Here is a 23187-nt window from a genome sequence, read left to right as displayed (position 1 = left end):
GAGATCTGAAACCTATTTGAGATTGTTTATTCTTCACAGTTATCAACGTTAACCACCTTTATTTATTAATCAAAGTTTAATTATTGCTGCACGGCACAGCAGCTGTGAGAAGAGACCACCTTGGTCGTGCATTCAAGGTCTCACATCCAAGACTTAAAAGTCAGTTTGCTAAAAAAAACTAGAACTTTTGTATTTATGATGTCTGCTGTTGAACTAAGAAGTCAAACAAAAAGCACGAAAAGTGATATTTCAATAATCAACTGTTGTTTTTGTTGGGCAGACTACTCTTAGATGAATGAGTGTCCCTGAATGCACCATTACTGAGTCTTTAGTAAAGTCCCTAGATTAAAAAATGAATCATGCAATAACATTTACTGTTTGGATGGTGTGCTGGAAATGATTGGAACTAATGTCGACCTGCAAGGTGTAAAAGACCATGCAACCAAGCAACCTCCATAGCAGTGCAATACATCCAACATAGAAAGAACCAAAAAACTGCAGTTCCTCAAACGTCCACTTGAGGCTGGCTCCAGAAGTGAGTCAGTCTCCATAAGTCCCCATGTTAAAATGACTTCACAGCAGAAATAAACATGTTTACAGCCTGGTACAAAAAACAGTTTTGATCTCTGTAGCTAATTTCCCCGTTCATGACAACTGTACTGAGGGTGAATTTATATACAACTCACCTGTTCACATTATATTAAGGCTTAAAGGAAACAGTGTGGACGCTTTGATTGACAGGTGGCTTGTTTGAGCAACCAGGCTTCATTCAGTTCATGTCTTTGCCAGGAGGTGGCAGAGGTTGTGGGTGACGCCACAGATACCTGCATAAAGTTGGAGGCCTCACAAGAGGCAGATCTAAAAGAGGCTGAGATATTTTGACATTTAGTCCTTCGTATGTAAAAATCACTGGATCCTACATTTCCCAGAATGCTGTTCTCCCAGTCTTTCCAACCCCTGACCCTCAGTTGGTAAAGCAGACTCCCTCCAGAGCCACAGACGACGTTACACAACTGTTTTCACAGTCTGAGTGGTCCTCCTCATGACGGGTAAACTGACCTTTTGTCTGCAGAGTTGTTGTAGCGCCCCCTTTTTTAAAATAAACATTTGAACATACACGATGTGTTTATCATTATTTTTTGGGCCCTCTAGCTAAATCATAAATGATGCAGAGCGCCTGAATATAAACGTCTCCGCCGTCTTGACGAGTGTCTTCCACGCTTGCCAAGTCCTCCACAAAGACATGCTGCTGTGAATCTCACCCTCTCCTCATGGTCGCATAATAGCTTCAATGTGTCCATGTGTTTCTGTGACACACTTGTGTGAGATCGCTGCTGTAACCGTTATCAAACCTCTCAAGAGATCTTCCTGTTCCCTTATTAATAGCAGTCAATCAGCAAGCCAAACACATTAACCTCATGTCTAGACGAGTGTAACATATCGCCCCATGCTCTGTAATTGTAAACAGCTTTAGTCAGAATTCAGATGATTTGTTGTTCTGGTTCTGGATCCAGTTTCCTTTTTTTTTAATAGCCTAAGGCCATTATGACACATTAATGTTGTGTTTTTTTTACCATGGCAGCCTCATCCTGAAGATTTTTGAATTGTTGCGAGGCACGTACGCCCCCGTCATCTTTTTTTTTTTTCGTGATAGGAAGCGAGCTTGTGTTTCTGGTAGGAAACGGCTGTGCCAGAGCTGGGTCACCGAAGGGGAAGGGCTGCTAAGCTGCAAGCGATGAAAATAAAATAAGTAATTCCATTGTTTGGAAGGAGGAATCTCAGGTTTCCAGGCTGCTTTTCCAACGTCCAGTCAGTCAAAGGGAATTCCTCCCTCGGCCTTGTTGGCTCTGTTTCTCGGGGAGGCAGCTCCAGGGGTGTTCCCCCCCTTACCCTCGCACATTTCTCATCCTTGTGCAAGCTCAGTGAGGGGCCTGATCCTGGAAACCTGGAGGCTGATTAAAAAAGTGTGAATCTGATTATAGAGAGAGGAACTGTGTAGATTATCTCTTCAAAGTGATAAATGAGTTCACAGATAAGAGCAATAAAAGCCGGTGAAAAATGAACTCTCTCAATCCCTCTTTAACGAGAGAGTGGGGGGAAGAAATGAGCGATTTGTCATTTTCTCGTTGATATTTACATAGTTTCACGGGTTTTTACCTTCAGTAAGTCTGCTCGATTGCACCACCACTACCACCACCACCACCACCACCCCCACCTCCGTCAGCCAAAGAACACAGCTGATAAAAACAGATAAACAAGTGCACCTGGATCCTTCAGAGACGGCAGCAGGTTGCATCATCTCTCTTGATAAAAAAAGGTCTGGGGATCTCGGATATGGAGTGATTCTATTAGGTCGACTCAGAGGAAATAACAGGCCCTATAGAGCTCGGAGAATTGTATTCACAGCGGCTGAAAAAGGTTCCTTAAAGCTGCGCTAATTAGTTTTATATATATATATAATATATATATATATATATATATATTTATATATATATAAAGATGTCATCTTTTTATCTTCCTCGTACTGTTTTGGTTCTCACCACTTTCATCAGTGTCTTTTTTCCGCAGCATGTGGCAGCTATTTACAGCCAAAAATCTCTCTCCGATAAGCCCCACTCACTGTGTGCTACCTGCCCTAATGCCAAATGGTTAACAGACACAGTGAGTGACTACAGTATCTGGTGAACATAGTGGAGCATTTAGCAGCTAAATAGCCGGATGTTTCCGTCAGAGAAAATAAAAAGGAGAGTGAGTTTTTGGACTTTTAAATGCTAATGTTGCTTTACATGTCTGCTAGATATGTAAATTAGGAACCGTCTGCAAACATTTTAGCTACAGTAGCTTTGTCTATGTTGTGTTTGTGCAGCTTGTTGCATTGCCAGTAAATGAATTTATGCAAGTTTATTTTTTAAAGCCCCCTGAAAACTAAAAAAGAAGTTTGGAAAGCAAACACAGCTAATCGTAGCTGTTCTAGTCAGTGTTTCAAACTCCACCAGAAGCACATAAACCAAGAAAATGGCCAAATCTTAGTTATCTCTAAGTTAACAAAGTCTAGCGGGACAAAACGCTCCTGGTAGGCTTTGAAGTCACGCAGAGAACGTACCAAAAACAGCGTTGCAGCTGCGACGTGCCCGGTGGGTTTGGGCTTTAGGGCTTTGTTTTTATCGACACTATCCTGGAAGCACAAGTTAACTCACTGTCAGCTGATGTTTTTAGTCAAATGTTTGGAAATTCTGAAGAAAATGTTCCATCGCCGGCCACTTCAAACCTGCGAGAAGTCCACAGATAAAAACACAAATGCAGAAATCTCTAATGTGTCGCAACCAAAACTAAAAACGAACAAAAAATATAGAAGAAAAATTTTTTTCAGGACCTTTAAAGATGTTACATGCAACATTATACTGCACATGCACACACTCAGTATGGTGGCTTTACTCCATGTGAAGATCCTAAAGAAGTGTCTGACATACTAACGTCCCTGTCTCTCTCTCTCTCTCTCTCTCTCTCTCTCTCTCTCTCTCTCCCTCCCTTCACAGTCAACGAGATCATCAGGAACGACCTGTCAAGCATCTCCGTCCACAGCCACGCGTAGTTTCCCGTCACCACCAAAACTGACACAGGAAACAAAGAATTTAAAGGGAGACACCAAAACAAAACAAAAATTTGACTTTGTGCTTTTCATGCTCGGACTACAGCATGCAGGAAGCAGGAAAAAGGAAATGCAAGGAGAACAAATGTAAATGTATTGTCCAGATGACCAGGGTCCAATGTGTGCCTTGTTTTTTTTCATATAAAATGCCTTTTACACAGAAATTATCCAAGGAATGCATCACATGACTGACTTTTTTTAAGACATGTAAATCGAGTATGTAGCAACCAAACCTGCCACCGTCCCCGTCCCCCCCAACCAAAGTATGCTTTTAGAGGACCAAAAAATTGTTTTATATGTCGTTTCTTTGCTGCAGTTTGTAAATGATTCAGTGCCTATGAGTTATGTAATTTGTATATACAGCATCTGTAGTGCTTCAGTTTGCATATCTGGCTTTACAGAGAGAGAGACAGAGACAGTTTAGGAGAGAAGTGCCTTTTGTTTTTGTTTTGTTTTTTGACTGGAAACTGAAAAAAAAAAAAAAATGTGGCCTGTGTTTGGCTTCACACGTTCAACAACTTCCAAATTTAAAATGAAAAGATTTTTCTAAAGTGACATAATGCTGAGTAAGTGGCATCTGTGGCCACATTATGTGGCAATTATGGGATTAATGCTGAATGCTAAATGATGTGTTGTGTCTATTAAAAGTTTAGCCACCAAAAGCTGCCGGTCATACCGGACCAGGTAAGGCTTTAGCAACAAAGCACTTAAGTGTATTAAATAATCTTTGAATCATATGTCTGTTTGGGCATTTATTTTTGGTTTAATTAAGATGACTCAAATTGAATACATTTTCTGTATTCACAACCAACATTTAACCACTAAACCTTCGATACAAAGTCACGTAAAGTCATGCAAAAAAACGGTAAAACTTTCCAGATGTCACTTTCCTCACCTGGAGTTCTTATGTCTTTAAGCGCTCTTCCAATACAGAAAACTGTGCGTGGTCACAGAATAAATGAGTAATACTAATAATAAAAAAAAAACTGCATACTGACTTTAAAATAACATGAACTTTGGAGTCAACTGTTGGCTACAGGTTTGTTTTTTTCTTTTTCTCTTTGTTTTTTTTTTCTACGAAGAAGAAATCATCTCAGTTTTGACAAAGCTTGACTTTTATTATTATTACCTGGAAGCTATGCAACACGCAGGTAACATTTAGTCTCTCGAAGAATGTAAACGCTCACCGCTGTAACCGAGGAAGAAGCCAAAGAATACTTAACGACGGTGAACAGCAACACAAATATATAAAATTCTTTAATGTTTTTTTTTTGTTTTTTTTGTATTTTCATATTTATTCTCTCAGCATGTGCTCCGTTTAGTCATGTTTATCATACAGCTTCTTTTACATGCTTTTTACCTACATACTGTGGTTTATCTACTAATTTGTTTTTGTTTTTTTGCGCTCTTATAGCAACAAAAAACTGAATGGGCTTACACCCTTGTTCCCACTTTTATATGTATTTATGAGTCTTAATCCTTGTAACTGAAGGGCATGAATGAAGCCATACTGAAATGTTTACCAAGGAGGTTATTGTTAGTCTACAACTCATAATTCTGCTTTGTGATCTATTTTGTGTATTTGTCAATAAATAAGCCTTCATCTCTTTCATCTGAATGATCTGTGTCTTACTGTATATGAAACCTTATACATAAATCTGTATCTTTCTGTGCCTCATAATAGACATAAACATCCATTTGTTCTTACCTAATCATCTCCAGCTGCACTGGGTGTGATTATATGTCGAGATAAGTGGTTTGGCATGTTACATATCACATACAAAGCATGTTTAGAGCAACATCATGGAACAGATTTCCGTTTTGATGCTACACTGACTTGTTATCAGCTGAATGGTGCCTCTGTCATATCTCATGTAACTACGGGTACGATCATCCACGAGAAGTACGTGCTGTTTACGACACACCACCAACCATTTTACTGATTTTGGTGAAAATGGATCATATTTTATGGAGAAAATGTTTCCCGCTTTCCACAGGGTCTGCAAGAGGAGTGTCATGCCAGAACCGGAGCTGGGCAAGTGGACAATGTAGCCGAGTTCAGCAGCCTCTATGGACAAAATGACGTGAGTCCGACATTTAGTGGTTGGTGAAATAAAAGGCTGAAAGACAGACGCCAAGCTGGGCTGACTGCTGTTGGACTAGTCAGTGATATTAGCTGGCTGCTGTGTCTTGTGTTGTTGACCTTGCTTGATGTTTGGCTGTTTGGCAAAGTTATCGACTTAATAGTTATTTGATCATGAGTAATACAATCATAAGAGCTGTCCTTATTTACCACAGTGGTATTGCACTCTAAAACTCTATGCAATGATTTTCTTATCCACCGGGAATAAATGGAAACCAAAGGCTGAATTGAGCAGTACTTCACTAAAAATACATCTAAAACTGCTTTTGGAAATGTTTAGCAAAGCAGTTAGTGGACATGTTGATTGTGGTGTTTACCGAAGTCATGAGTTTAGTAATATTTTTAGATCTTAGGTCTGAATACACCCTAAAACAGATGCCAAATAAAGCTTTGGGTCTTATATACAAGTGCACAGTTCACAGTTGCTGCACAGTTAATATCGTGCATCTGTGGTGAGAATCTCTGTGGAAACAAACAGCAAAAGAGAACCAGTAATTCAGTGTTTGATATCAGAAGTAGAAAAACTCAACTCCACTGAGAGTCACTTACGTTTGCAGATGAGTCACGAGCAGCATCTCACTCCTCCCTGCATCCACACAGGTCACGAAGGTCAGTGTTTGGTTTAGAGTTTATTTCACAGCTGGAGTGTTGTCACACAGCTTTTATGATCAATAACTCCAGTGAGATTAAATCTTACATCAAAAACTGTTTCACAAGTCTTTATTTCGTTATGTAATATTGCTCTTGAAGGCTTCCCTGCTGCTCGTGCACGGACGTCGGTTGTGTTACACTGACATCCTGTGGTCTGCATGGTGTCTGCAGTGTCATACAAATGAATGAATGAATCTCTGCATCTGTGTGTTTGGTTGTTTTTTCTTAAACCTGATGGAGCCTGATCTGATCTCCACTCACCCGAAACTTTGCTGTTATGGAAATCAGGACGTGTTGCGTTCGGGGTTTGTTGTTTTTTTGCTCGGCTGCCTCGCACCTGTCTTACATCTATTAGGAAAATTAGAAATCATTTCTCACTCAGCTGGCAAATTATCTGTCAGTCATTCTTTGGCAACAACAACTGCAACACCAACTGAATGGTAAGTCCTGATTTCATCTGTGTTTAATGTTAAATTATTTGTAATAAATTATATGATTGACAGTGTAAGAGACTTCATTTAGAACAATACAGGATTCAAGAACGTGGATAATATCTATTTACAAGTTGCTTATTTAATTAAACTTTGATTTACAGGGAGACACAACAGGAGAAACATTTTGAGATCTCTTTTTTTGTCATAAATCAGAAAATACTGTCAAATCAATCAAAGTATCAAACCATATTTTCACTTTATTGTGAAATTCCCGACAGGTGAATGTGTTAAAACAAATATTTAACTAATAAATATCACCCAGTTAATTAAGACAATTATTATTTTTTTTCTATTGCAGGTTTTCTGAAATTTTATAGTAGCAAACTAAATGTGTATTTTTTACTTTTTTGGGTTTTTTTTTTCCAAAACGTTTGAAATAAAATAGCCAAAATCTTAAAATAGACTAGAACAAAACATGATTACAACATAAGAAATTAGTCCTAAAAATAAAATTCTCTCAAAACAAAGACAGAAATCTGACAGTATAATAATTTTTAAATACATTTTCATTCATTCAGAAAACAGAATTATAAGTTCAGACACTTTTGTGAATGAAGGAATCAGAAAAATCTAAATTTTCTGATGGTTTGTTTCTTTCAGCTCTGAACACCTGTCATGGCGAATTTATCCAGCAACGTCACATTCAACTCTGACGTCTGCAGCTCTGCCAAGGGCTTTCTTTTCGTGTTCATGTCACTGATCGACATCTTACCTTTTCTCATTGGACAACCTGCGGTCGCCAAAATACTGTGGATCACCTTCACGTCCAAGAAGGCGCCAGATATCCTGAATTGTAATTTTGCTGTCTTCAACAACTTGCACCAGTTGATTTCCATCATTCATGTAACTGTCCTGTTTTCAAAGCCATCTGTCCACAATGAAATACTCACATTTTCGTTAGCGTTCGGGCAAGTCGGAGGGCCCATGAGCTTTTTTTGTATCTGCATCGAGAGATATGTTGCTGTGATCTACCCCATGTCTTATCCTCTGCTCAAGAAATACAGATTCAGGGAGATTAGCGTTGTGATGATTTGGTTTTTTTCTGTGAGCATTGCTCTGATGTGTTTTCTCACTGATATCGCCTCTATCAGAGACGAAGCATCACGACTTTTCCCATTGTACGTGTTGGGGATCATGATGGGAATGATGGTGCATTGCAGCATCAAGATTGCGAGGACACTGAAGGAATCCGGTCCAGGGACTGGCAAACTGAATCCTGCAAAGAGGAAAGCCTTTAACATTGTTTGTGCCACTTCAAACATCACTTTCTTTTGTTATGCTCCCATTGTTTTCCTCCAAAGGCTTTGGATTGTGAGGGAAAGCGTACCGGAGTGCACAGTCAAAGTTCTGTGTGTGATGTTCTTGTCTATTGAAAGTGTCGTGTATCCACTCTTTTACCTCTCCACCCAGGGACAGTTGCGTACCTGCTTTAAAGTGAAGAAAGAAAGATGATTTTCTTTTACTGCTGAGATAAAAAAATGAACGTGACACTGCTTAGCAACATTGAGTAAAGCTGTAGGAATGCAGGGTGGAGATTTAGCCATGACAACAATTCTTCAGCTGAATTATTCATCAGTTTGCAAACACCAGTTTCTGCCGCTTTAATGGCAAAATGGAAAATATGACAATATGTTATGAAAATATGATGTAAATTATGTGTTGACACTTGTGTTGTTGTTTTTTTGCATCAAGCTATTTGTCTGTGTGGAATATGAAAATAGTTTTATTTGCATGCTGCTTTGTCTTCAGGTTTAATCTACACGTCTACATGTGGCCATAACTATGTGGACACCCCTGTCTTTATACTTTGTGTGTGTACCTTTGGTTTAGGGCTGTTTGCAGGGAGTAAAGTAAGAGGTCTGATCAGGCAACTTAAGAGAAAACATCTGTATGGGTGGATTATTATGTGCATCCGAATATTTGGACATGTGACTTTGTAATCCCACAAAATGTTTTTAATTTACTTATTATTGACTTACTAACTTAATTTTTTTGTTTATTTATGTACGTTCAAGATCCTCTGTGTTTGTCACTTCGGCATGTAAAGACAACAGATGCATGATGTTCCTTTAGTAATATTTATATCTGTAAAGTACAATAAACAAAATGATTAAAACACATGAAAATAAAAATGTGATTGCAGAATTATTTATATTACAGGTATTTATATTACAGCAAATGCAGGTGTAGTCAAATGTAACACTGAACTTTTACAGTCACGTATAAACAGAAAGATACTTGACACTTCAACAGACTGAACCTAAGACATCACGAACGAGTGATCTCGTTTCAGTTTTATCAGAGTCAAAAATACTAAACTGATCCCCAGTGGAGGAGGCGGATGAGTTGGGCGGAGGGAGGGTGAATCCAGTGATGTTGTCCACGCCACTCCAGCTCTTTCCTGTTGTTCTGCTGGAGTTTCCGGTCCAGCTTGCTCCTGTTCAGGTCCACTGTACTGTCCTCGCTGCTCTTATACTCACAGATAATCATATATTAGTTAATTTGTTAACGCTCACACTTCAGTGGATGTTTGTTCCCGGCTGAAGACCTAAAAAGATGTGTCCAAACTGCATCCTTTAACAGCACCTTCACCTTCGCCATTCAAAGTCATTTCAAGTGTTCTCCTGTCTCGCTTGTATTTATGTCCTTATATTTGTGTAGTTTGTTTTTATCGTAATAAACAGAAATGAAGTAAATAAATCAAGATATAAAACAACAACGGATAGACTTCCTCCTTTAAATATCTACATAACAAAGACGTGAAACCTGTCACGTCTTCTCTGTATCTGCCTCCAGGCTCTGCTGTTTGACTTCTTCATTCATTTAGGGGCATTTTGTGTTGCATGGGTCTCCTGATGAGAAGAAGCTGTACACACTGACCACTGGAAACATGGTCACAGCTCCCAGCAGGGAGCCCAGCTGCACCACAGCCCCACACCACACGAGAGCGCTGTGGCCCTCGTCACGCAGGATCACCCCGATGATCACCTTCACGTAGGACAGAGTGAGAACAAAGAGGATCCAGGACAACACCTGTGGAGCAGAGGGAGGTGAGTTCCTCATTTCTACACAGATAACGGAGGTAGTTAATGGATACCTGACAGTGTACTCACAATGATGACGTCACCTGAGGTTTCATTAACCAGCAGTGGACATGGACTCAGCACTGCCATGCCCATTATGTAAGCTCCAGCTCCACTGCCTATCACTGTGAGAGCTCCCATCAGCAGCAGAGATCTGTGAGATGACATGTTACTTTACAGAGGTTGTCTATTTAAAGGGTTAATTTGGAAGCCAGTAAGTCAAAAACATCCGAATGTCTGAGTTTTAAATGAGTTTGTGTAAAAGATCGAGATCGAGGTCTATAAAGATCGAGGTTTGTGGACAACTGGGATGTATTTTGTTAATCTGTTGATCATCTTGAGATATTTCTTCAGCACCATTTGGAAATATTGTCAAGTTTGAGCCTTCCCATGATAAAGATTCAGTGTCTTTGGGTTCAGACTGTTCTCGGCTCTCGGAAACTGGAACAAATTAAATCAATTCATTGAGGAAATAAATCTTTGTGTTGGCCCATCTGGGGGTGTTTGGGGGGAAAGATACTCCAACCAAGTTCACCACATATTTAATTCTTTATTTAGGTTATTGATTGGTTCAGCTCTTTTAAACAATGGGAAAAATCCAATGTGCTGACAATATGTCAGCGTTTTTTTCCAGTGCAGCCTTTCGGAGAAACCTGTATGTTAAAAACTATTTAAGTTTTTTCCATTAAATAGAATATACTTTATGCATTTTGCACTTTTGCACTTATTTTGCGCAGGTCGAACTGAGGCAGGCTGAATGAATGTCTATTTCTGTCTGAAGTTGGACATTTTAACATGGGGGCTTATGGACATTGAGTCGTTCTGTAGCCAGCTTCAAGTGGACGTTTGAGGAACTGCAGCCACAGATGTTCCTGCTTATTTACAACTCACAAAGATTTGACTTTTTCTCTGTTAAAGGGTGTTTTGTCACAAGTTGTCCGTGGTTTTGGGCTATAGAAAATTCACTAAGTTTTAATGTGTATGAAACCATGAGCCTGTATTGCATCTTGTACTAAACTGTGATATCGTTACATACAACACACTGACCTTATAGGGAAGAACATGGCGATGAAGCAGGCGAGCGGGTTCGACACAGCAGCCATGGTGGCTGATAAGTGATAGGCGTTGTTCCCGTACGGCATGCACGAGTAAGACTGCACGGAGGGAAGCACCACGTTGGTCAGAGCGTTTGCCCAGGCCAGGATCGCAAAGATATAGAACACCTGCATCCAGCTGTAAGTGCCAGTGCCGAAGCTGCTTCTCAGGTCTGCAGGTCTGTATGGATCCAACATGGAGTTCTGCTCGGCCCACCTTCTGTTTTTCTGAGATTTCTCTATGACCCCGTTGGTGTATCGACCTTTGGGAAGCTCCCTGGCCACAGATGGGTGGTAGTTCAGCAGCAGGAACGCCACCAGGCAGACCAGCATCATGGCACTGAGGAAGAAGAAGAACACCTCAGCTGAGAAGTTGGCTGGTTGATACTGGGCCTGGAGATCGAAGGTCACAGAGCTGTTGGAGGAGATCAGGGTGTGGTTTAAAGTCTCTGTGTTGTTTATGCAGTGGAGCACCCCAACACCCTGAATCAAAGCCACCAGAGCCGGCAGCAGGCCGCTCACACCCTCCCCGATGTAGTAGGTGGTCAGATACTGGGGCTTGAGACGCATCATGAAGGGCAGGAAGGTGACGGAGGAGGTGCAGTCAACAGTCGAGAGGAAAAAAGTTAAGACAAGGAGGGCTACACTGCGAGGAACTCCCGCTACAACAACAGTCTCCTTCCAGAAGAAACCCAGCAGGAAGCTCGCCACAGTACCCAGGCCGATGATCACATATATGACAGCCGTCTCATTCAGAGCGCCGGGCCGGAAGCGATGCATCAGAGTGACGAAGAGAGGCCCAACATTAGCCATCTGGATGAGGACAGAGAGGTAAGAGGGCAGATACCAACCCTCTGGGATCTGGGGGACAATCAGGGGCAGCTCCACCCAGAGGCCGTTGATGGAGACCCAGGAGCCCATCCCGAAGAGGCACGCCAACAGGTGGGTGAGAAGGGACATGATGATGGAGTGTTTCTCTAGAAATGTACAAAAAGGTCATCAATCCATTGCCATGAAATTTGAGATGAAATGAAAGACAATCCTGCAAATCATCTGCAATTATTCTCACACGCTAAACGAATATCTATCAACCTGTTAACCTGTCACAATGATTAGCTCACTCAAAAACATAAGTATTATTTATCTATGCATGCATATTGATCAGGAGTACCCCTTTTCCAGCAAATTAACTTCTTGAACTGATTCAAAAAATCTTTTGGTTAGGAATAAACATGCCTCCTGTTTGAACTATATCCATATAGTTGATTGGCTTTTTACTCGGAGAGCTGAATATTTTCCGAGGTGGTAAACGGTGTGAAAAGTTTGACTTGAACTAAAACCATCTAGACTCAGTTTCTGTTGGTTCAAATCTCTTAAAATCAATCTGTGTGAAAAAATGTAAATGCAAAAGTTGAGAGGACAAATCGATGGTCCACCATAAGTGAGTTACTTGGTTTTAGATCAACATTTACATTTAGTCATTTAGCTGACGTTTTTATCCAAATAGTTTAAAGTTTAGGGTTCATGCTGGGTTATAGTCAGGATAAGTATTGGGTACAGTAGTTGACACGGTGTTCTCCTAACTGCGAATAACCAAAGGCTTTGCTGCTGAAACTGTACATCACACATTAATGTGTTACCAAGAGTACCAACACTTGCTAAAGTAACTTATTTTCATTAATGTTTACAGTTTTACAGTCTTTTCCTTGTCTGCTATGTTTTTTTATTTTTATTTTGTGCAGAGTCAGTCAGTCACGTAAGTTAAAAGTTATTTTCATATGATCACAGGGAGGGTGTGTGTTAAACACCAATCATAAAGCAAAGAAAACACGACCACCTACCGGAGTGGTAACTATTACATAACCTATGAAAACATCTGACCGGTGCATTGTTCATTGGAAAAAGAAAGTACATGCATGCAGCGAGGCCTTTGATCAGTGACAAAATTAGAAAATAATTCTCGGAAATTAATGCCAAGAGTCCTTGAAACAGACTGTTCAATAAAAAAACAAACAAATACCTGTTAGATCTTGAAGCACAATCATAATTTTAAAGAAACTCACTGAATGTGAATATTTGGCATATGAATATTAGAAAAAAACTGCTTAAAACATCAACAAATTCTGATTAACAGCTCTGATAATACAGAAAAATAACATATTTGTCCCTGTAATACAAACAAACAAACAAACAAAACATGAATTATTTAAAGGAAATAGATGAGCGTTTGCATCCCTGCAGATACTCACATGCTGTTTCGTGGAGAGTTTGAACTTTTCTGCAGAGAGAAAGAAACCAAAGTCCTCTGAGGTAAACTGTTTCTGTGGGAAGGGATTAAACCCTCCTTGGGGGCGAGTGGGTGTGAAAGCACCAGTAGCCAACCATGACACATGTTCAGTTAGCTGATCATTGTCTCAAACCTTAAACATCCTCGCTGTCACGACGATTTAGGGTCATCAGTAAACATCACGCCTTGTGATGTGGAATCCCATCACCCTTATTTCTTTTTGCCTTGAAGCAGTTTTTTTTTTTTTTGCATTCAAGACTCAACAGAATTCATTAATTCTGCTTAAGGGGATCATGGGAGCAGAGGTGGAAACGAGTGTTTACTTACATAACTGCACATTTCATTGGTTGAACAAACCCCAGTGCATGTGCAGTAATCAAGTGATCACATGAGGCATCATACCTTCAAATATTAAAAGGAGCAGTTTAACATTTTGGGAAATATATTAATACATTTTGTTGACGGGGGGTTAGATGAGAAGACTCTCCAAAAAGATCCATTAAAAATAAGGCACTGGTATTTATGCTAAGCTAATGAGCTAATGGCTCTAATCTAAGGTGAATTCAATGCAGAAGTGTCAAAAACTGCAGTTCCTCAAACGTCCACTTGAGGCTGGCTCCAGAAGTGAGTCAGTCTCCATAAGTCCTCATGTTAAAAACTTCACAGCAGAAATAAACATGTTTACAGCCTGGTACAAAAACAGTTTTGGTCTCTGTAGCTAATTTCCCCGTTCATGACAACTGTACTGAGGGTGAATTTATATACAACTCACCTGTTCACATTATATTAAGGCTTAAAGTTATGCAGGATTAAGAGGATGGACACTTTGGCAGGTGCCATTACAGATGATTTGAACCTGTCAGTGTTTAGTTTAACTTCAGTCTTTTCTGTCCTTATTCTCCAAATTAATAAACACTTTCCTGAGATTCTTAATTAGAGATTTTTCATTTGATGTAAAATGAATTTAGAAAACATAAAACTCAACACATTGAATGTCAGGACTTCTTCAGATATTGTTTTTGCTGCTTCTCGTTCACATTCCTGCTCTCTAAATCACGCTATTTAATTAAATTAATAGTTAATTTGTTTATGCTGTTCAGGGATGCATGAAGCAGAAATGTTCTTATATATCCTAAATACTACTACCTTCATTAAGAAAGCCAATGGGGGCGGTCGGTAGTGTAAGCGGCCGCCCCGTGTGTAGAGGCTCCAGTCCTCGCTGCAGCTGCCCCTGGTTCGAATCCTGCATCGGACGGCCATTTACTGCGTGTTATTCCCCCTCTCTCTGTCCCGTCTATCTTCAGCTGTACTATCATTAAAGGCCAAAAAAATTATCTAAAAAAAAGAAAGCCAATGAATCAAGCAGTCAGTGCCGTCTAGAAGTAAAATACTATTAAGTAATATCTATTGTTATAGTTCAGAGTTTATACTGTGCTGTATCTTAAATATGTTTTTCTGTAACTAAAACATCAAATAGACCAAAAAAAGAAGAAGAAGCTTGAGGGCATTTTCAACAAATCTTTATTGTTCACCAGTCATTTCACAACAACACTCACCAGTCACTTGATGTCACATGTTGTATGCATGAACTAAAAACATGACAAAAAGGACAGAGGCACCATCAACCATTTAACAGCTGATGACGTGATTCAAGGCACGTAAAATCAGCACAGAATTGATCAGCTTATTGATGAATCCGGATTGACACCATGAAGTTAAGGCAGTTTAGTTATTCTTCCTTTGTAAACCTCTTTAGAGCTTTATATAGCTTTAATTTGATGTGACTGTAGCAGCATGGTTAATAAAATTAGACCAGAAGGTATTAGTGCACATCAAAGATAGACATTAGTGTCAAAGACTGAGATGACTTGATCCCTTATTTACCGAAGCTATCCACCCATCAAGCATCAATTGTTTCCTTAAGGTGGCATAACATTACGGTTTATTGGAATTAATCCAAATTACATAAAACATCATGAGAAATCTCAAATCAGAGCTGTGTGTTCAGGCACATAAATATTATTTGTCACTGCATGGTCAAAATTACTGCATTACAAATGATGAAGGTTCATAACACTGACTTCAGCGCATCATAACTCTGATGAAACAGTGAATATAATTACGTTTTATTCTCATCTGAAGTCAAAGGGAAGAGGTAGCCAAACATTTTTTTAAAAAAGGTAACCAAAAAATTTAATAAAAAACACTACCTGTAGGAATGGGACTGTGTGGATATTTGTCAGGAGTTAGGGTAGATTCAGACATGAAGTGGCACAGGTTTTTCCATTTATTTGAATGGGCGTTGTGCGTTTTGGCTGCGGCTTTGCCAGAAAATGCAGCGACCTGCAGCAGAGGAGTTGAGCCAAACTGTGGCCGCCAAATCAGACAATCAGGAGCGGTCAAACCTCCACAGTCAGCCTGAAATGTCTCTGAAACTGAGACTATCCAGGTGGATTCATGGAGGTTTAATTTGGTTTGTGTCCGATGGTTAGAGAGAGCATTACTAGGGATTCACACAGCGCTGCGGAACGGCTGCACCACGATTTTGCTCCGTCAATTCATACCGGGCGCGTGACGGCAGCGTAACAAGCCAGCTGCGAGATCACGCGAGAATCGTGAACGTACGTGAGACCCCGCGGCACTTACATCCCTGGTGTGAATAAGGCTTTAGTCAAGAGAGACAGTGAATGAGAGTGAGGGAGCGACGGCATCGATAAAGCCGGTTAATCAGTGAAATAAAAAGTTATTTTCTGTTTGTTTCACAGCGGTTACTGTCTGAATGTACCCTTAGACTCAGGAGGAACAAATGTCGATGAATAAGTTCGTACTCATGTCCCTGAGTAAATAAGAATTCACGTGGTTTGTTGTAGTTGGGAAAAAAATTCATCAGCTGCTGCTTTTGCTTCTGTAAACAACTCCAGAGATTCAAAGCACTTATGGTACTACAGCAGCAGCACAATGCTCCCGTTTGTCTGGGAATGTTTTTGCTTTCACAAGCTCAGAGGCCTCTGAATCAGGTGAGGATGCCTCGTTGCAAAAACAGAGGCCAAGACTGAACAGGAACCCCGAAAACAGGGTTAAAAACAGACATTCCCTGTGACAAACACAGGAAGAAGAAAAAAACAACAGAATTTAGGGAAAGTTTGAATTTCTGACTCCTGCTAGCTGCAGTTATTTTCACATTCTTTACCCCGGGCAAACACGTGATAGATGTTGACCAGAGGGAACATGGTGAGGGCTCCGATAAGGGAGCCGGCCTGGATAGAGATGCCGCACCACAGGAGGGCAGCGTGACCTGCTTCATGAAGCAAAGTCCCGATCACCACCTTCACGTAGGAGAAGAGGCCGGTGAAAATAATCCAGGAGATGACCTGCACGTGGAGAAGAAACAAGAATCCCGATGAGTGCAAGAAAACATGTGATCACCTCTTTCACAAACACAAATAAAGAGATCTCTCAAGAACTTCTTGTGTTTGCTGAAAGAACATTAGGTTTTCAGGGGCTTTAATACTTTTTTCACACAGACCAAAGAGACAGAAATGGCATCAAATGTCTGGTCAGAGTTATTTTGTTTTCTACTTCTTTGATCACAGACGATTTCTAGACAATCTTTTTTCCAGACAGAGTTCTGACGCGACTGCTTGTGTTTAGAAAAGATTGGAAAAGTTTGAGTCATATATTTCCTTAGAAAAACAAGTACATCTATGTAAAAATCAAGGTTTCGTATCAGGACTAAATCCAGAGTACAGTATCGATACCTCGCTCTAAATACACTGGAGATGTGCGCGGTTACTCACCTAGTTCACTAAATGCTGTCGACATCAGTTAGTTAAGAAAATTGGTGATATTTTTATATATGTTGTGTCTAAGATGTTATGCAGCAAGTGGTGTCATCTTTGCCCCACTTTAGACAACAACGTCTTCATTGTCTTTATAATCATTCGTGGTGTTGTCTGGCAGGAAGATGCTGTCCATGTGTTTCCCAACATGTTGACTGAGCTTTAACAAACTTCCCCCTGTGTCGAATGCGAATGTAACAGGATATCGTTGGGTTTCTAACAGAGGAAGCCTGGATGTGTGTGTCCGGTTAATCAATTTAAACTTAAATTTCCTCAGAAAATCCAGCATGACTCACCACTAAAGCCACGCCAGCAGAGTTTCCCAGAAGTGGTGGACAGGGGCTGAGTGCTGCTAACGCCATGAGATACGCAGCGAATACTCCCCCTCCTATACACAAGAAGCCCAGACCGGCGGACGACCTGGAGAACAAACATGGGTCCAATGTCAAATGTAGAAACAACTAAAGAGTTGTTGGGAGGATGAATGTATGCGTTTCTCACCTCAGGATAACAAACATAGCTAGAAAGCAGGCCAGAGGGTTCGCTATGTTTCCGAGCACCACAGAGAGGTGAAAGGTCATGGAGCTGTACGGCAAACAGGAGAAGCTCTGCACGGACGGCAGGACTCCGTTGGTGAGTGCGTTGGCGACGGCGAGCAGCGACAGCAGGTAGATGTTCCTCTGCGTCCAAAACGTCTGAGCAGGCGACGGTTCCTCCGACGGCGGCGTCTGCTCCTCCGACACCGGCGTCCCTCCGACGTGCAGCGGGTGCGTCTCCTCTCCGTTTTTTTCCGCTCCTGCTTTGTCAGACTCCTGCGGCAGCGGCGGTGCGGCTTCCTGTGACTCTGTCGGCCTTCGTGTTAAAGCCCAGAAACTCAGGCATGAGATTGACAGCATGACACACAAGAACCAGAAGAAGTTCTGTGCAGGAAAGTTCTCCTTTAAATAACTCGGCGTCACTGTGCCATTCACGGTTTTACACTCCAGCCTGGCGACGCCTTGCCCTAAAGCCACAATACAGGGGAACAAGGCGCTCAAGCCCTGGCCGATGAAGAAAGTGCGAACATACTGAGGTGGATAATGAAACATGAAAGGCAGGAAGGTGACGTTGGATGTACAGCAAACCAAAGACAACACAAAGGTGAAGAGCAGGAACATCAGTGACCTCTCCGTTCCAGCTATCGTGACTTTGTGTGACCAGAAGACGGCCAGAAGGGCGGAGGCCACGACCGCCAGCATCTGGATGCCGTGGATGACGAGGCGTTCGTTTAAGCGTCCCGGAGCACAGTGATGTGCGATCGTCACCGCTATTGGACCGAGGTTCCCAAACGCTATCAGTACTGAGAGATAGGCGGGCAGGTTCCATCCTGAAAACAAGATAAAAACAACAATATTCACTTTATTTTTACATGCTGAAATAAAAAAAATATGAAAACATTTTGAGAGTGACATCCAGCCCTTTCAGAAACTTCCTCTCTTGTTGATAAAAATTACAGTTTTCAAATCGATCTTGAGATGCATTGCGGGTCTTATTTTATGGGTTTTAATCCGTTATTGACAAGATAGTTGCTTTACAGAATTTACAAAGTTAAATTTAAGACTGAAGATGCTTAAATTTTCTTGGTGATGATTGTTCACGTTCAATATGCATATTCATGCATGCTGCTCGGGTACAGACAGTCAGTAGGTGTTTTGCATATTTCACCTTCTCTCTTACTCTTTCTCTCCGGATCTCTGGACTCGGATGTTCCTAAAACTTTATGTAAACAGGTTGTGTGAGCCTGTAAATATTTAAATACTGAGTTTGTGAATATTTGGCTAGATAATGTCTAAAAAATATCCAGTCTAGTCTAGTGTAGTGTCTCTATGTAAATCTCCTTTGCTGTGCAGCAATCAGAAACAGGTTTGCATCTGCAGCAATGCAGGAAACAACTATGATATAATATGTTACTGTAACAAAGTTATTCAACTAGATAGATCGATAGTTAATGTATTGATCCTGGTGGAAATTAAAGCATCCAGTAGCAGCATGAGACACAGTAAACAGACATTAAAATTAGACCTTAGAAATCTGGATATAAAACCTGAATGTGTATTATTATTATTATTATTATTATTATTATTATTAGTAGTAGTAGTAGTAGTAGTAGTAGTAGTAGTAGTAGTAGTAGTAGTAGTAGTAGTAGTAGTAGTAGTAGTAAACCTTTATTTAACCAGGAAAGAAACCAGAACAAATTAAAAACAGAACTACATTAGTCTAAAAAATGCTAAAAGTACAAGAACATGAAAATCAACAACATCAGCTAAACAAGGCCATCCTACCCGAGCATAAAGCTCTCAGCGGTGAGTCAGAGCTTTACAGTTAGTGATGCATGATAAGCTGTGTTTATCATATGCAACACCTGAGCTGGGGCAACATGTTCACCTGTACCTGAGATACTGTGGACTAATAAATACGGGAGATAAGAAAAAGGTGCCACATTGGCCACTGCACCTTGGTAAAGTTGGAAAGATATTGGCAGATTCGAACTTCCGGGGTCATTAACTCTTAAGTGAAACGATGTTAAAACACAAAACAAGACAACGAGCTACAACCTAGTGTTGATTAAAACGAGCCACGCCAAGAACATCAGTGTTTACTAGGACTTTTCATAATTTCTGGGAATTTTTATTAGGAATATTAATCAGTAACTTCAGTATGATACAGTGTAGTGTCACTAAAATCACTACACACTTCATTGGTCTGCTACAGATTACACTACAATACACTATAGTGAAGTTTTTGAATATTTTTGTAAAATCTTTTGCACTTTGTAGACGGTCCCTGCAGTAATAAGTAACGTTTCGCTCTGAAATGTAGTGAAGTACAATGTCATGAGGATGAAACACTTACAGGCACACACAGTGCATGAGTAGTGTTATTTTAATAGACAGATAGATAGATATACTTTATTTATCCCACGCTGGGAAATTACAGTGCAGCAGCAGCAGCAGCTTTACACACAGTGACGACAGACAACATAAGAATAAAAATATAAAGAACAATCTATATGTCACGAAAGGAAGAACCCTTGAATAAGGAGGACTGGATTCAAAGTTTTAAAGTTTAAGTTGAATTTATTATTCTTGTACAAGAAGGAGCGTTTAACAGTGCAACACACAAGAGGGTTATAGAGAAAAAGGCTCCTCGAGGAGCTCTAACAGTTGCTTCTTATGCAATTATCTCAGGATGGGCTGTCTCTCTTTCCTTGGACTAGTTTATTTAATCATCTCTCCGTGCCAGCCTCAGTGAATAAATACCTGGCAGAAGAGGGGAGTGGCACGAAATATGCAAAGAACGAAAAACACACACACACACTCCCTATGAGAGTTAAAACATCTGCAACCCAGTATACTCCTAGTTTTTATAACACTTTACATAATAAAATATAAAAATGTACAAAAGTATATGCAGCAAATTGGCAGTGTTGATTTGGTGCAAAGTAAGAAATGTGCAGTGACTGTTTTTAGCTGTTATTATACAGTGATGTATAATAATAATAATAATAATAATGTGATTAACTTCAGTTATTTCACCACTGTAAATAAATTATTTTGTGTATTATTATTTTAATATACACCTATACAATTATTTCTGTAATATTTGGTCATTCTGAGCAGATAAACCATCATTAAACTCACCTGTACTGTTCAAAATAAACATTATTATTATTATTATTATTATTATTATTATTATTATTCAGCTAGTTACATCATTTGGCTCAGGTCAGGTGAGCTAATGATCAAACCAATCAAAATGTTTTGTTTTTTTTAATGTTCTAATTAAAAAGGTTTTAATCCAACAAAGTCCAAAGGTTCTCTGTTATCTGTTACTGACCTTCTGGAAGCACGTTGACAACCACCGGGAGCTCGACCCACAGACTGTTGACGGAAATCCACGAACCCATGGCGAACAAGGCGATCAGCCCGTGGGTGACCGCCGAGCTGCTCCACCAGCTACCGCACATGGTTCCAACCCCCTCACTTCAGCCAAGATTATCTAGAAAACGCCGGTAAACCGAGTGAGTTTGTCGGGTAAAACACCGACAATGTGTCGCTCTCTTCCTCTTCTTGTTCCACACGCTCAACCTGAATGGAGGACACAAGTCCCCGCCCCTTCAGTTGCCTTCACGTACCCCTCGTAAATTCCAGCACGTGAAACAATTTATTTTCAAAAGATATGCAATATAATATTCATAATAACTAGGTTTAATCACCTGAAATCAAGATTTTTTTTTTATTTTTTGAAATATTTTATGCCTACAGTAGGATTCAAGGAATCAAGGATTCAAGGAGTTTTATTTGTCATTGCAACACATGTAAACATGGGATGAAACGAAATTGGTTTCCCCTGGTCCTGGAGCAGCCCAATATCCAAAAATAAAATAAAATATATATATACATATATATATATAGAACATAAAATATAAAAAGTAAAGGCAAATTTAAATTTAAGAAAAGTATATACAATAAATAGAAAAACAACAACAGTATAACACCATGGTGAGGTAGTGAGATGTGCAAGTGTCCAGGTTGTGCAAACAACTGCATTGTGCAAGTAATTGCAGTGCAAAGTAATTTTGTATTATTGTCTGTGCATCTGTGGTGGGGGGTCCAGATGGGGGATGGGGGTTGGGGTGGAGGTGGGGATGAGGGGCAGGGGCTACAGGGGTCCTCCAGAGTTCAGCAGTCTCACAGCTTCTTCCTCAGTCTGGTGGTCCTGCTCTTAATGCTCCGCAGCCTCCTGCCCGAGCGGGTCCTCTTTCATAGAGGCCACCATTTTGAATCTTTCTACAGTAGCCCAGAACAGACAAACTAAAGACTTTCCTTCTCCTTTACACTAAGGCTACGTTTACACATAGCTGGGTATGTTGAGAAACGAATATTTCCCTCCCTCCGTTTTCCAAAATAACATCGTGCACATAGCATCGTTTTCAAAAAAGTTTTCGTCTACATTAACCCGCATAACTACGGCATGGAGCGGCATCATAACTACGCCAAGCCTATGGGTGGCCGCTTCCATGATCATCGTCATAGCAAAAGGTAAACATTGGTCGCACTTTTGGCGCATCAGCTGCCTAAAACTCTGTTTATCTCAGTTTACATGCAAACGCAAAACCGTAGTTTTCCAGAATCTCCACTCTAGCCGGAGTTTTTAGAAAGATTCGTTGCGTGTAAAAGATAGGTACAAACGAAGGGAAATGTCTCTGTTTTTAAAAATACCCGTGTACGTGTAAACGGGGCCTAAGAAGGGGAGGGTGATGTGAGGGGGTTGCAATGCAGCGATTAGACTACTAGATGCAACTGGACCTTTAAGTACCTCGTGTAGATTATTTATGAATAATACAAACTGTTTACAAGCTGAGCTGTCATATTGCGTTGCTACAGTTGTCCCTCACTATATCACGGCCTCACTGTTTCGCGGATTGTTTTTAGTGTAATTTTGCATGCTTTTTTCTTACAGCGTACTGTACAGTATGAACGCGCATTGTGTTCGGCGTCCTGATTGGCTAAGGGAGTACTGTACAAAATGTGTTGTATGTTCTGCACTCGGAAAAAAACACCTGCATCAAGGCCTTTAGAGGAAAAAGCCGTTACAGCGGAGCGACACCAGGAGAACTGTGAAATACGGTTTCATTTACTAATACAGTATTGTACTTATTTTTGTTAAATCTGCGAAAGTTTGAACTTTGAGAGTGTTTAAATAAGAGAGAAATGTGAGAAAATGTTAATGACTTTCTGAGAAAAGTGTATAAAAGTGTGTGGTTAGGGATTTTACGGCCTTAAAACATGTATAATTATTGTAAAAAATAAAGATGATTACTTCGCGGATTTCGTCTATTGCAGGTTATTTTTAGAACGTATCCCCCGTGATAAACAAGGGACCACTGTACATTGTTAGGTCTTTT

General features: G+C 40.3%; 3 protein-coding genes across 3 annotated transcripts in view; 1 reads left to right on the top strand and 2 right to left on the bottom strand.

Moving 5' to 3' along the window:
* Positions 1–5259, top strand: part of nfatc1 (nuclear factor of activated T cells 1) — a 41783-nt gene extending 36524 nt beyond the window's left edge. The window contains exon 10 of the mRNA XM_010745969.3: positions 3537–5259. Within this exon, the coding sequence (XP_010744271.2) occupies positions 3537–3592 (56 nt within the window). The 3' untranslated portion in view covers positions 3593–5259. The remainder of the gene's footprint in view (positions 1–3536) is intronic.
* A 3864-nt stretch (positions 5260–9123) lies between these two features.
* slc52a3-2a (solute carrier family 52 member 3-2a) lies at positions 9124–13435 on the bottom strand. The gene is made up of 4 exons (XM_010745970.3): positions 13364–13435; positions 11068–12091; positions 10051–10174; positions 9124–9970 (listed from the first exon to the last, which is right to left on the bottom strand). Exons 2-4 carry the CDS (start codon positions 12072–12074, stop codon positions 9761–9763), a joined length of 1341 nt encoding a protein of 446 aa, XP_010744272.1. The 5' UTR covers positions 12075–12091; positions 13364–13435; the 3' UTR covers positions 9124–9760.
* Positions 13436–14904: 1469 nt separating this feature from the next.
* Positions 14905–21436, bottom strand: slc52a2 (solute carrier family 52 member 2). Its single transcript, XM_019253512.2, has 4 exons — positions 21117–21436; positions 17742–18606; positions 17537–17660; positions 14905–16772 (listed from the first exon to the last, which is right to left on the bottom strand). Exons 1-4 carry the CDS (start codon positions 21244–21246, stop codon positions 16563–16565), a joined length of 1329 nt encoding a protein of 442 aa, XP_019109057.1. The 5' UTR covers positions 21247–21436; the 3' UTR covers positions 14905–16562.
* Between the last annotated feature and the right edge of the window lie 1751 nt (positions 21437–23187).

Source organism: Larimichthys crocea, chromosome XIII (assembly GCF_000972845.2).
Source record: "Larimichthys crocea isolate SSNF chromosome XIII, L_crocea_2.0, whole genome shotgun sequence".
Taxonomy (NCBI): Eukaryota; Metazoa; Chordata; class Actinopteri; family Sciaenidae; genus Larimichthys; species Larimichthys crocea.
Note: the sequence above shows the minus strand (reverse complement) of the source record. Positions and strands in the feature narration are given on the sequence as shown.

Excerpts from the sequence above, each read along its gene's own strand:
- slc52a3-2a (XM_010745970.3), bottom strand. The coding sequence starts at position 12,074 with ATGTCCCTTCTCACCCACCTGTTGGCGTGCCTCTTCGGGATGGGCTCC. Across the intron at positions 10,175-11,067 it reads GCCATGTTCTTCCCTATAAG|ATCTCTGCTGCTGATGGGAG; the intron begins GTCAGTGTGTTG and ends GTCATCTCACAG. Across the intron at positions 9,971-10,050 it reads CCTCAGGTGACGTCATCATT|GTGTTGTCCTGGATCCTCTT; the intron begins GTGAGTACACTG and ends TCTGCTCCACAG.
- slc52a2 (XM_019253512.2), bottom strand. The coding sequence starts at position 21,246 with ATGTGCGGTAGCTGGTGGAGCAGCTCGGCGGTCACCCACGGGCTGATC. Across the intron at positions 17,661-17,741 it reads GCTATGTTTGTTATCCTGAG|GTCGTCCGCCGGTCTGGGCT; the intron begins GTGAGAAACGCA and ends TTTGTTCTCCAG. Across the intron at positions 16,773-17,536 it reads CTGCTGGCGTGGCTTTAGTG|GTCATCTCCTGGATTATTTT; the intron begins GTGAGTCATGCT and ends CTCCACGTGCAG.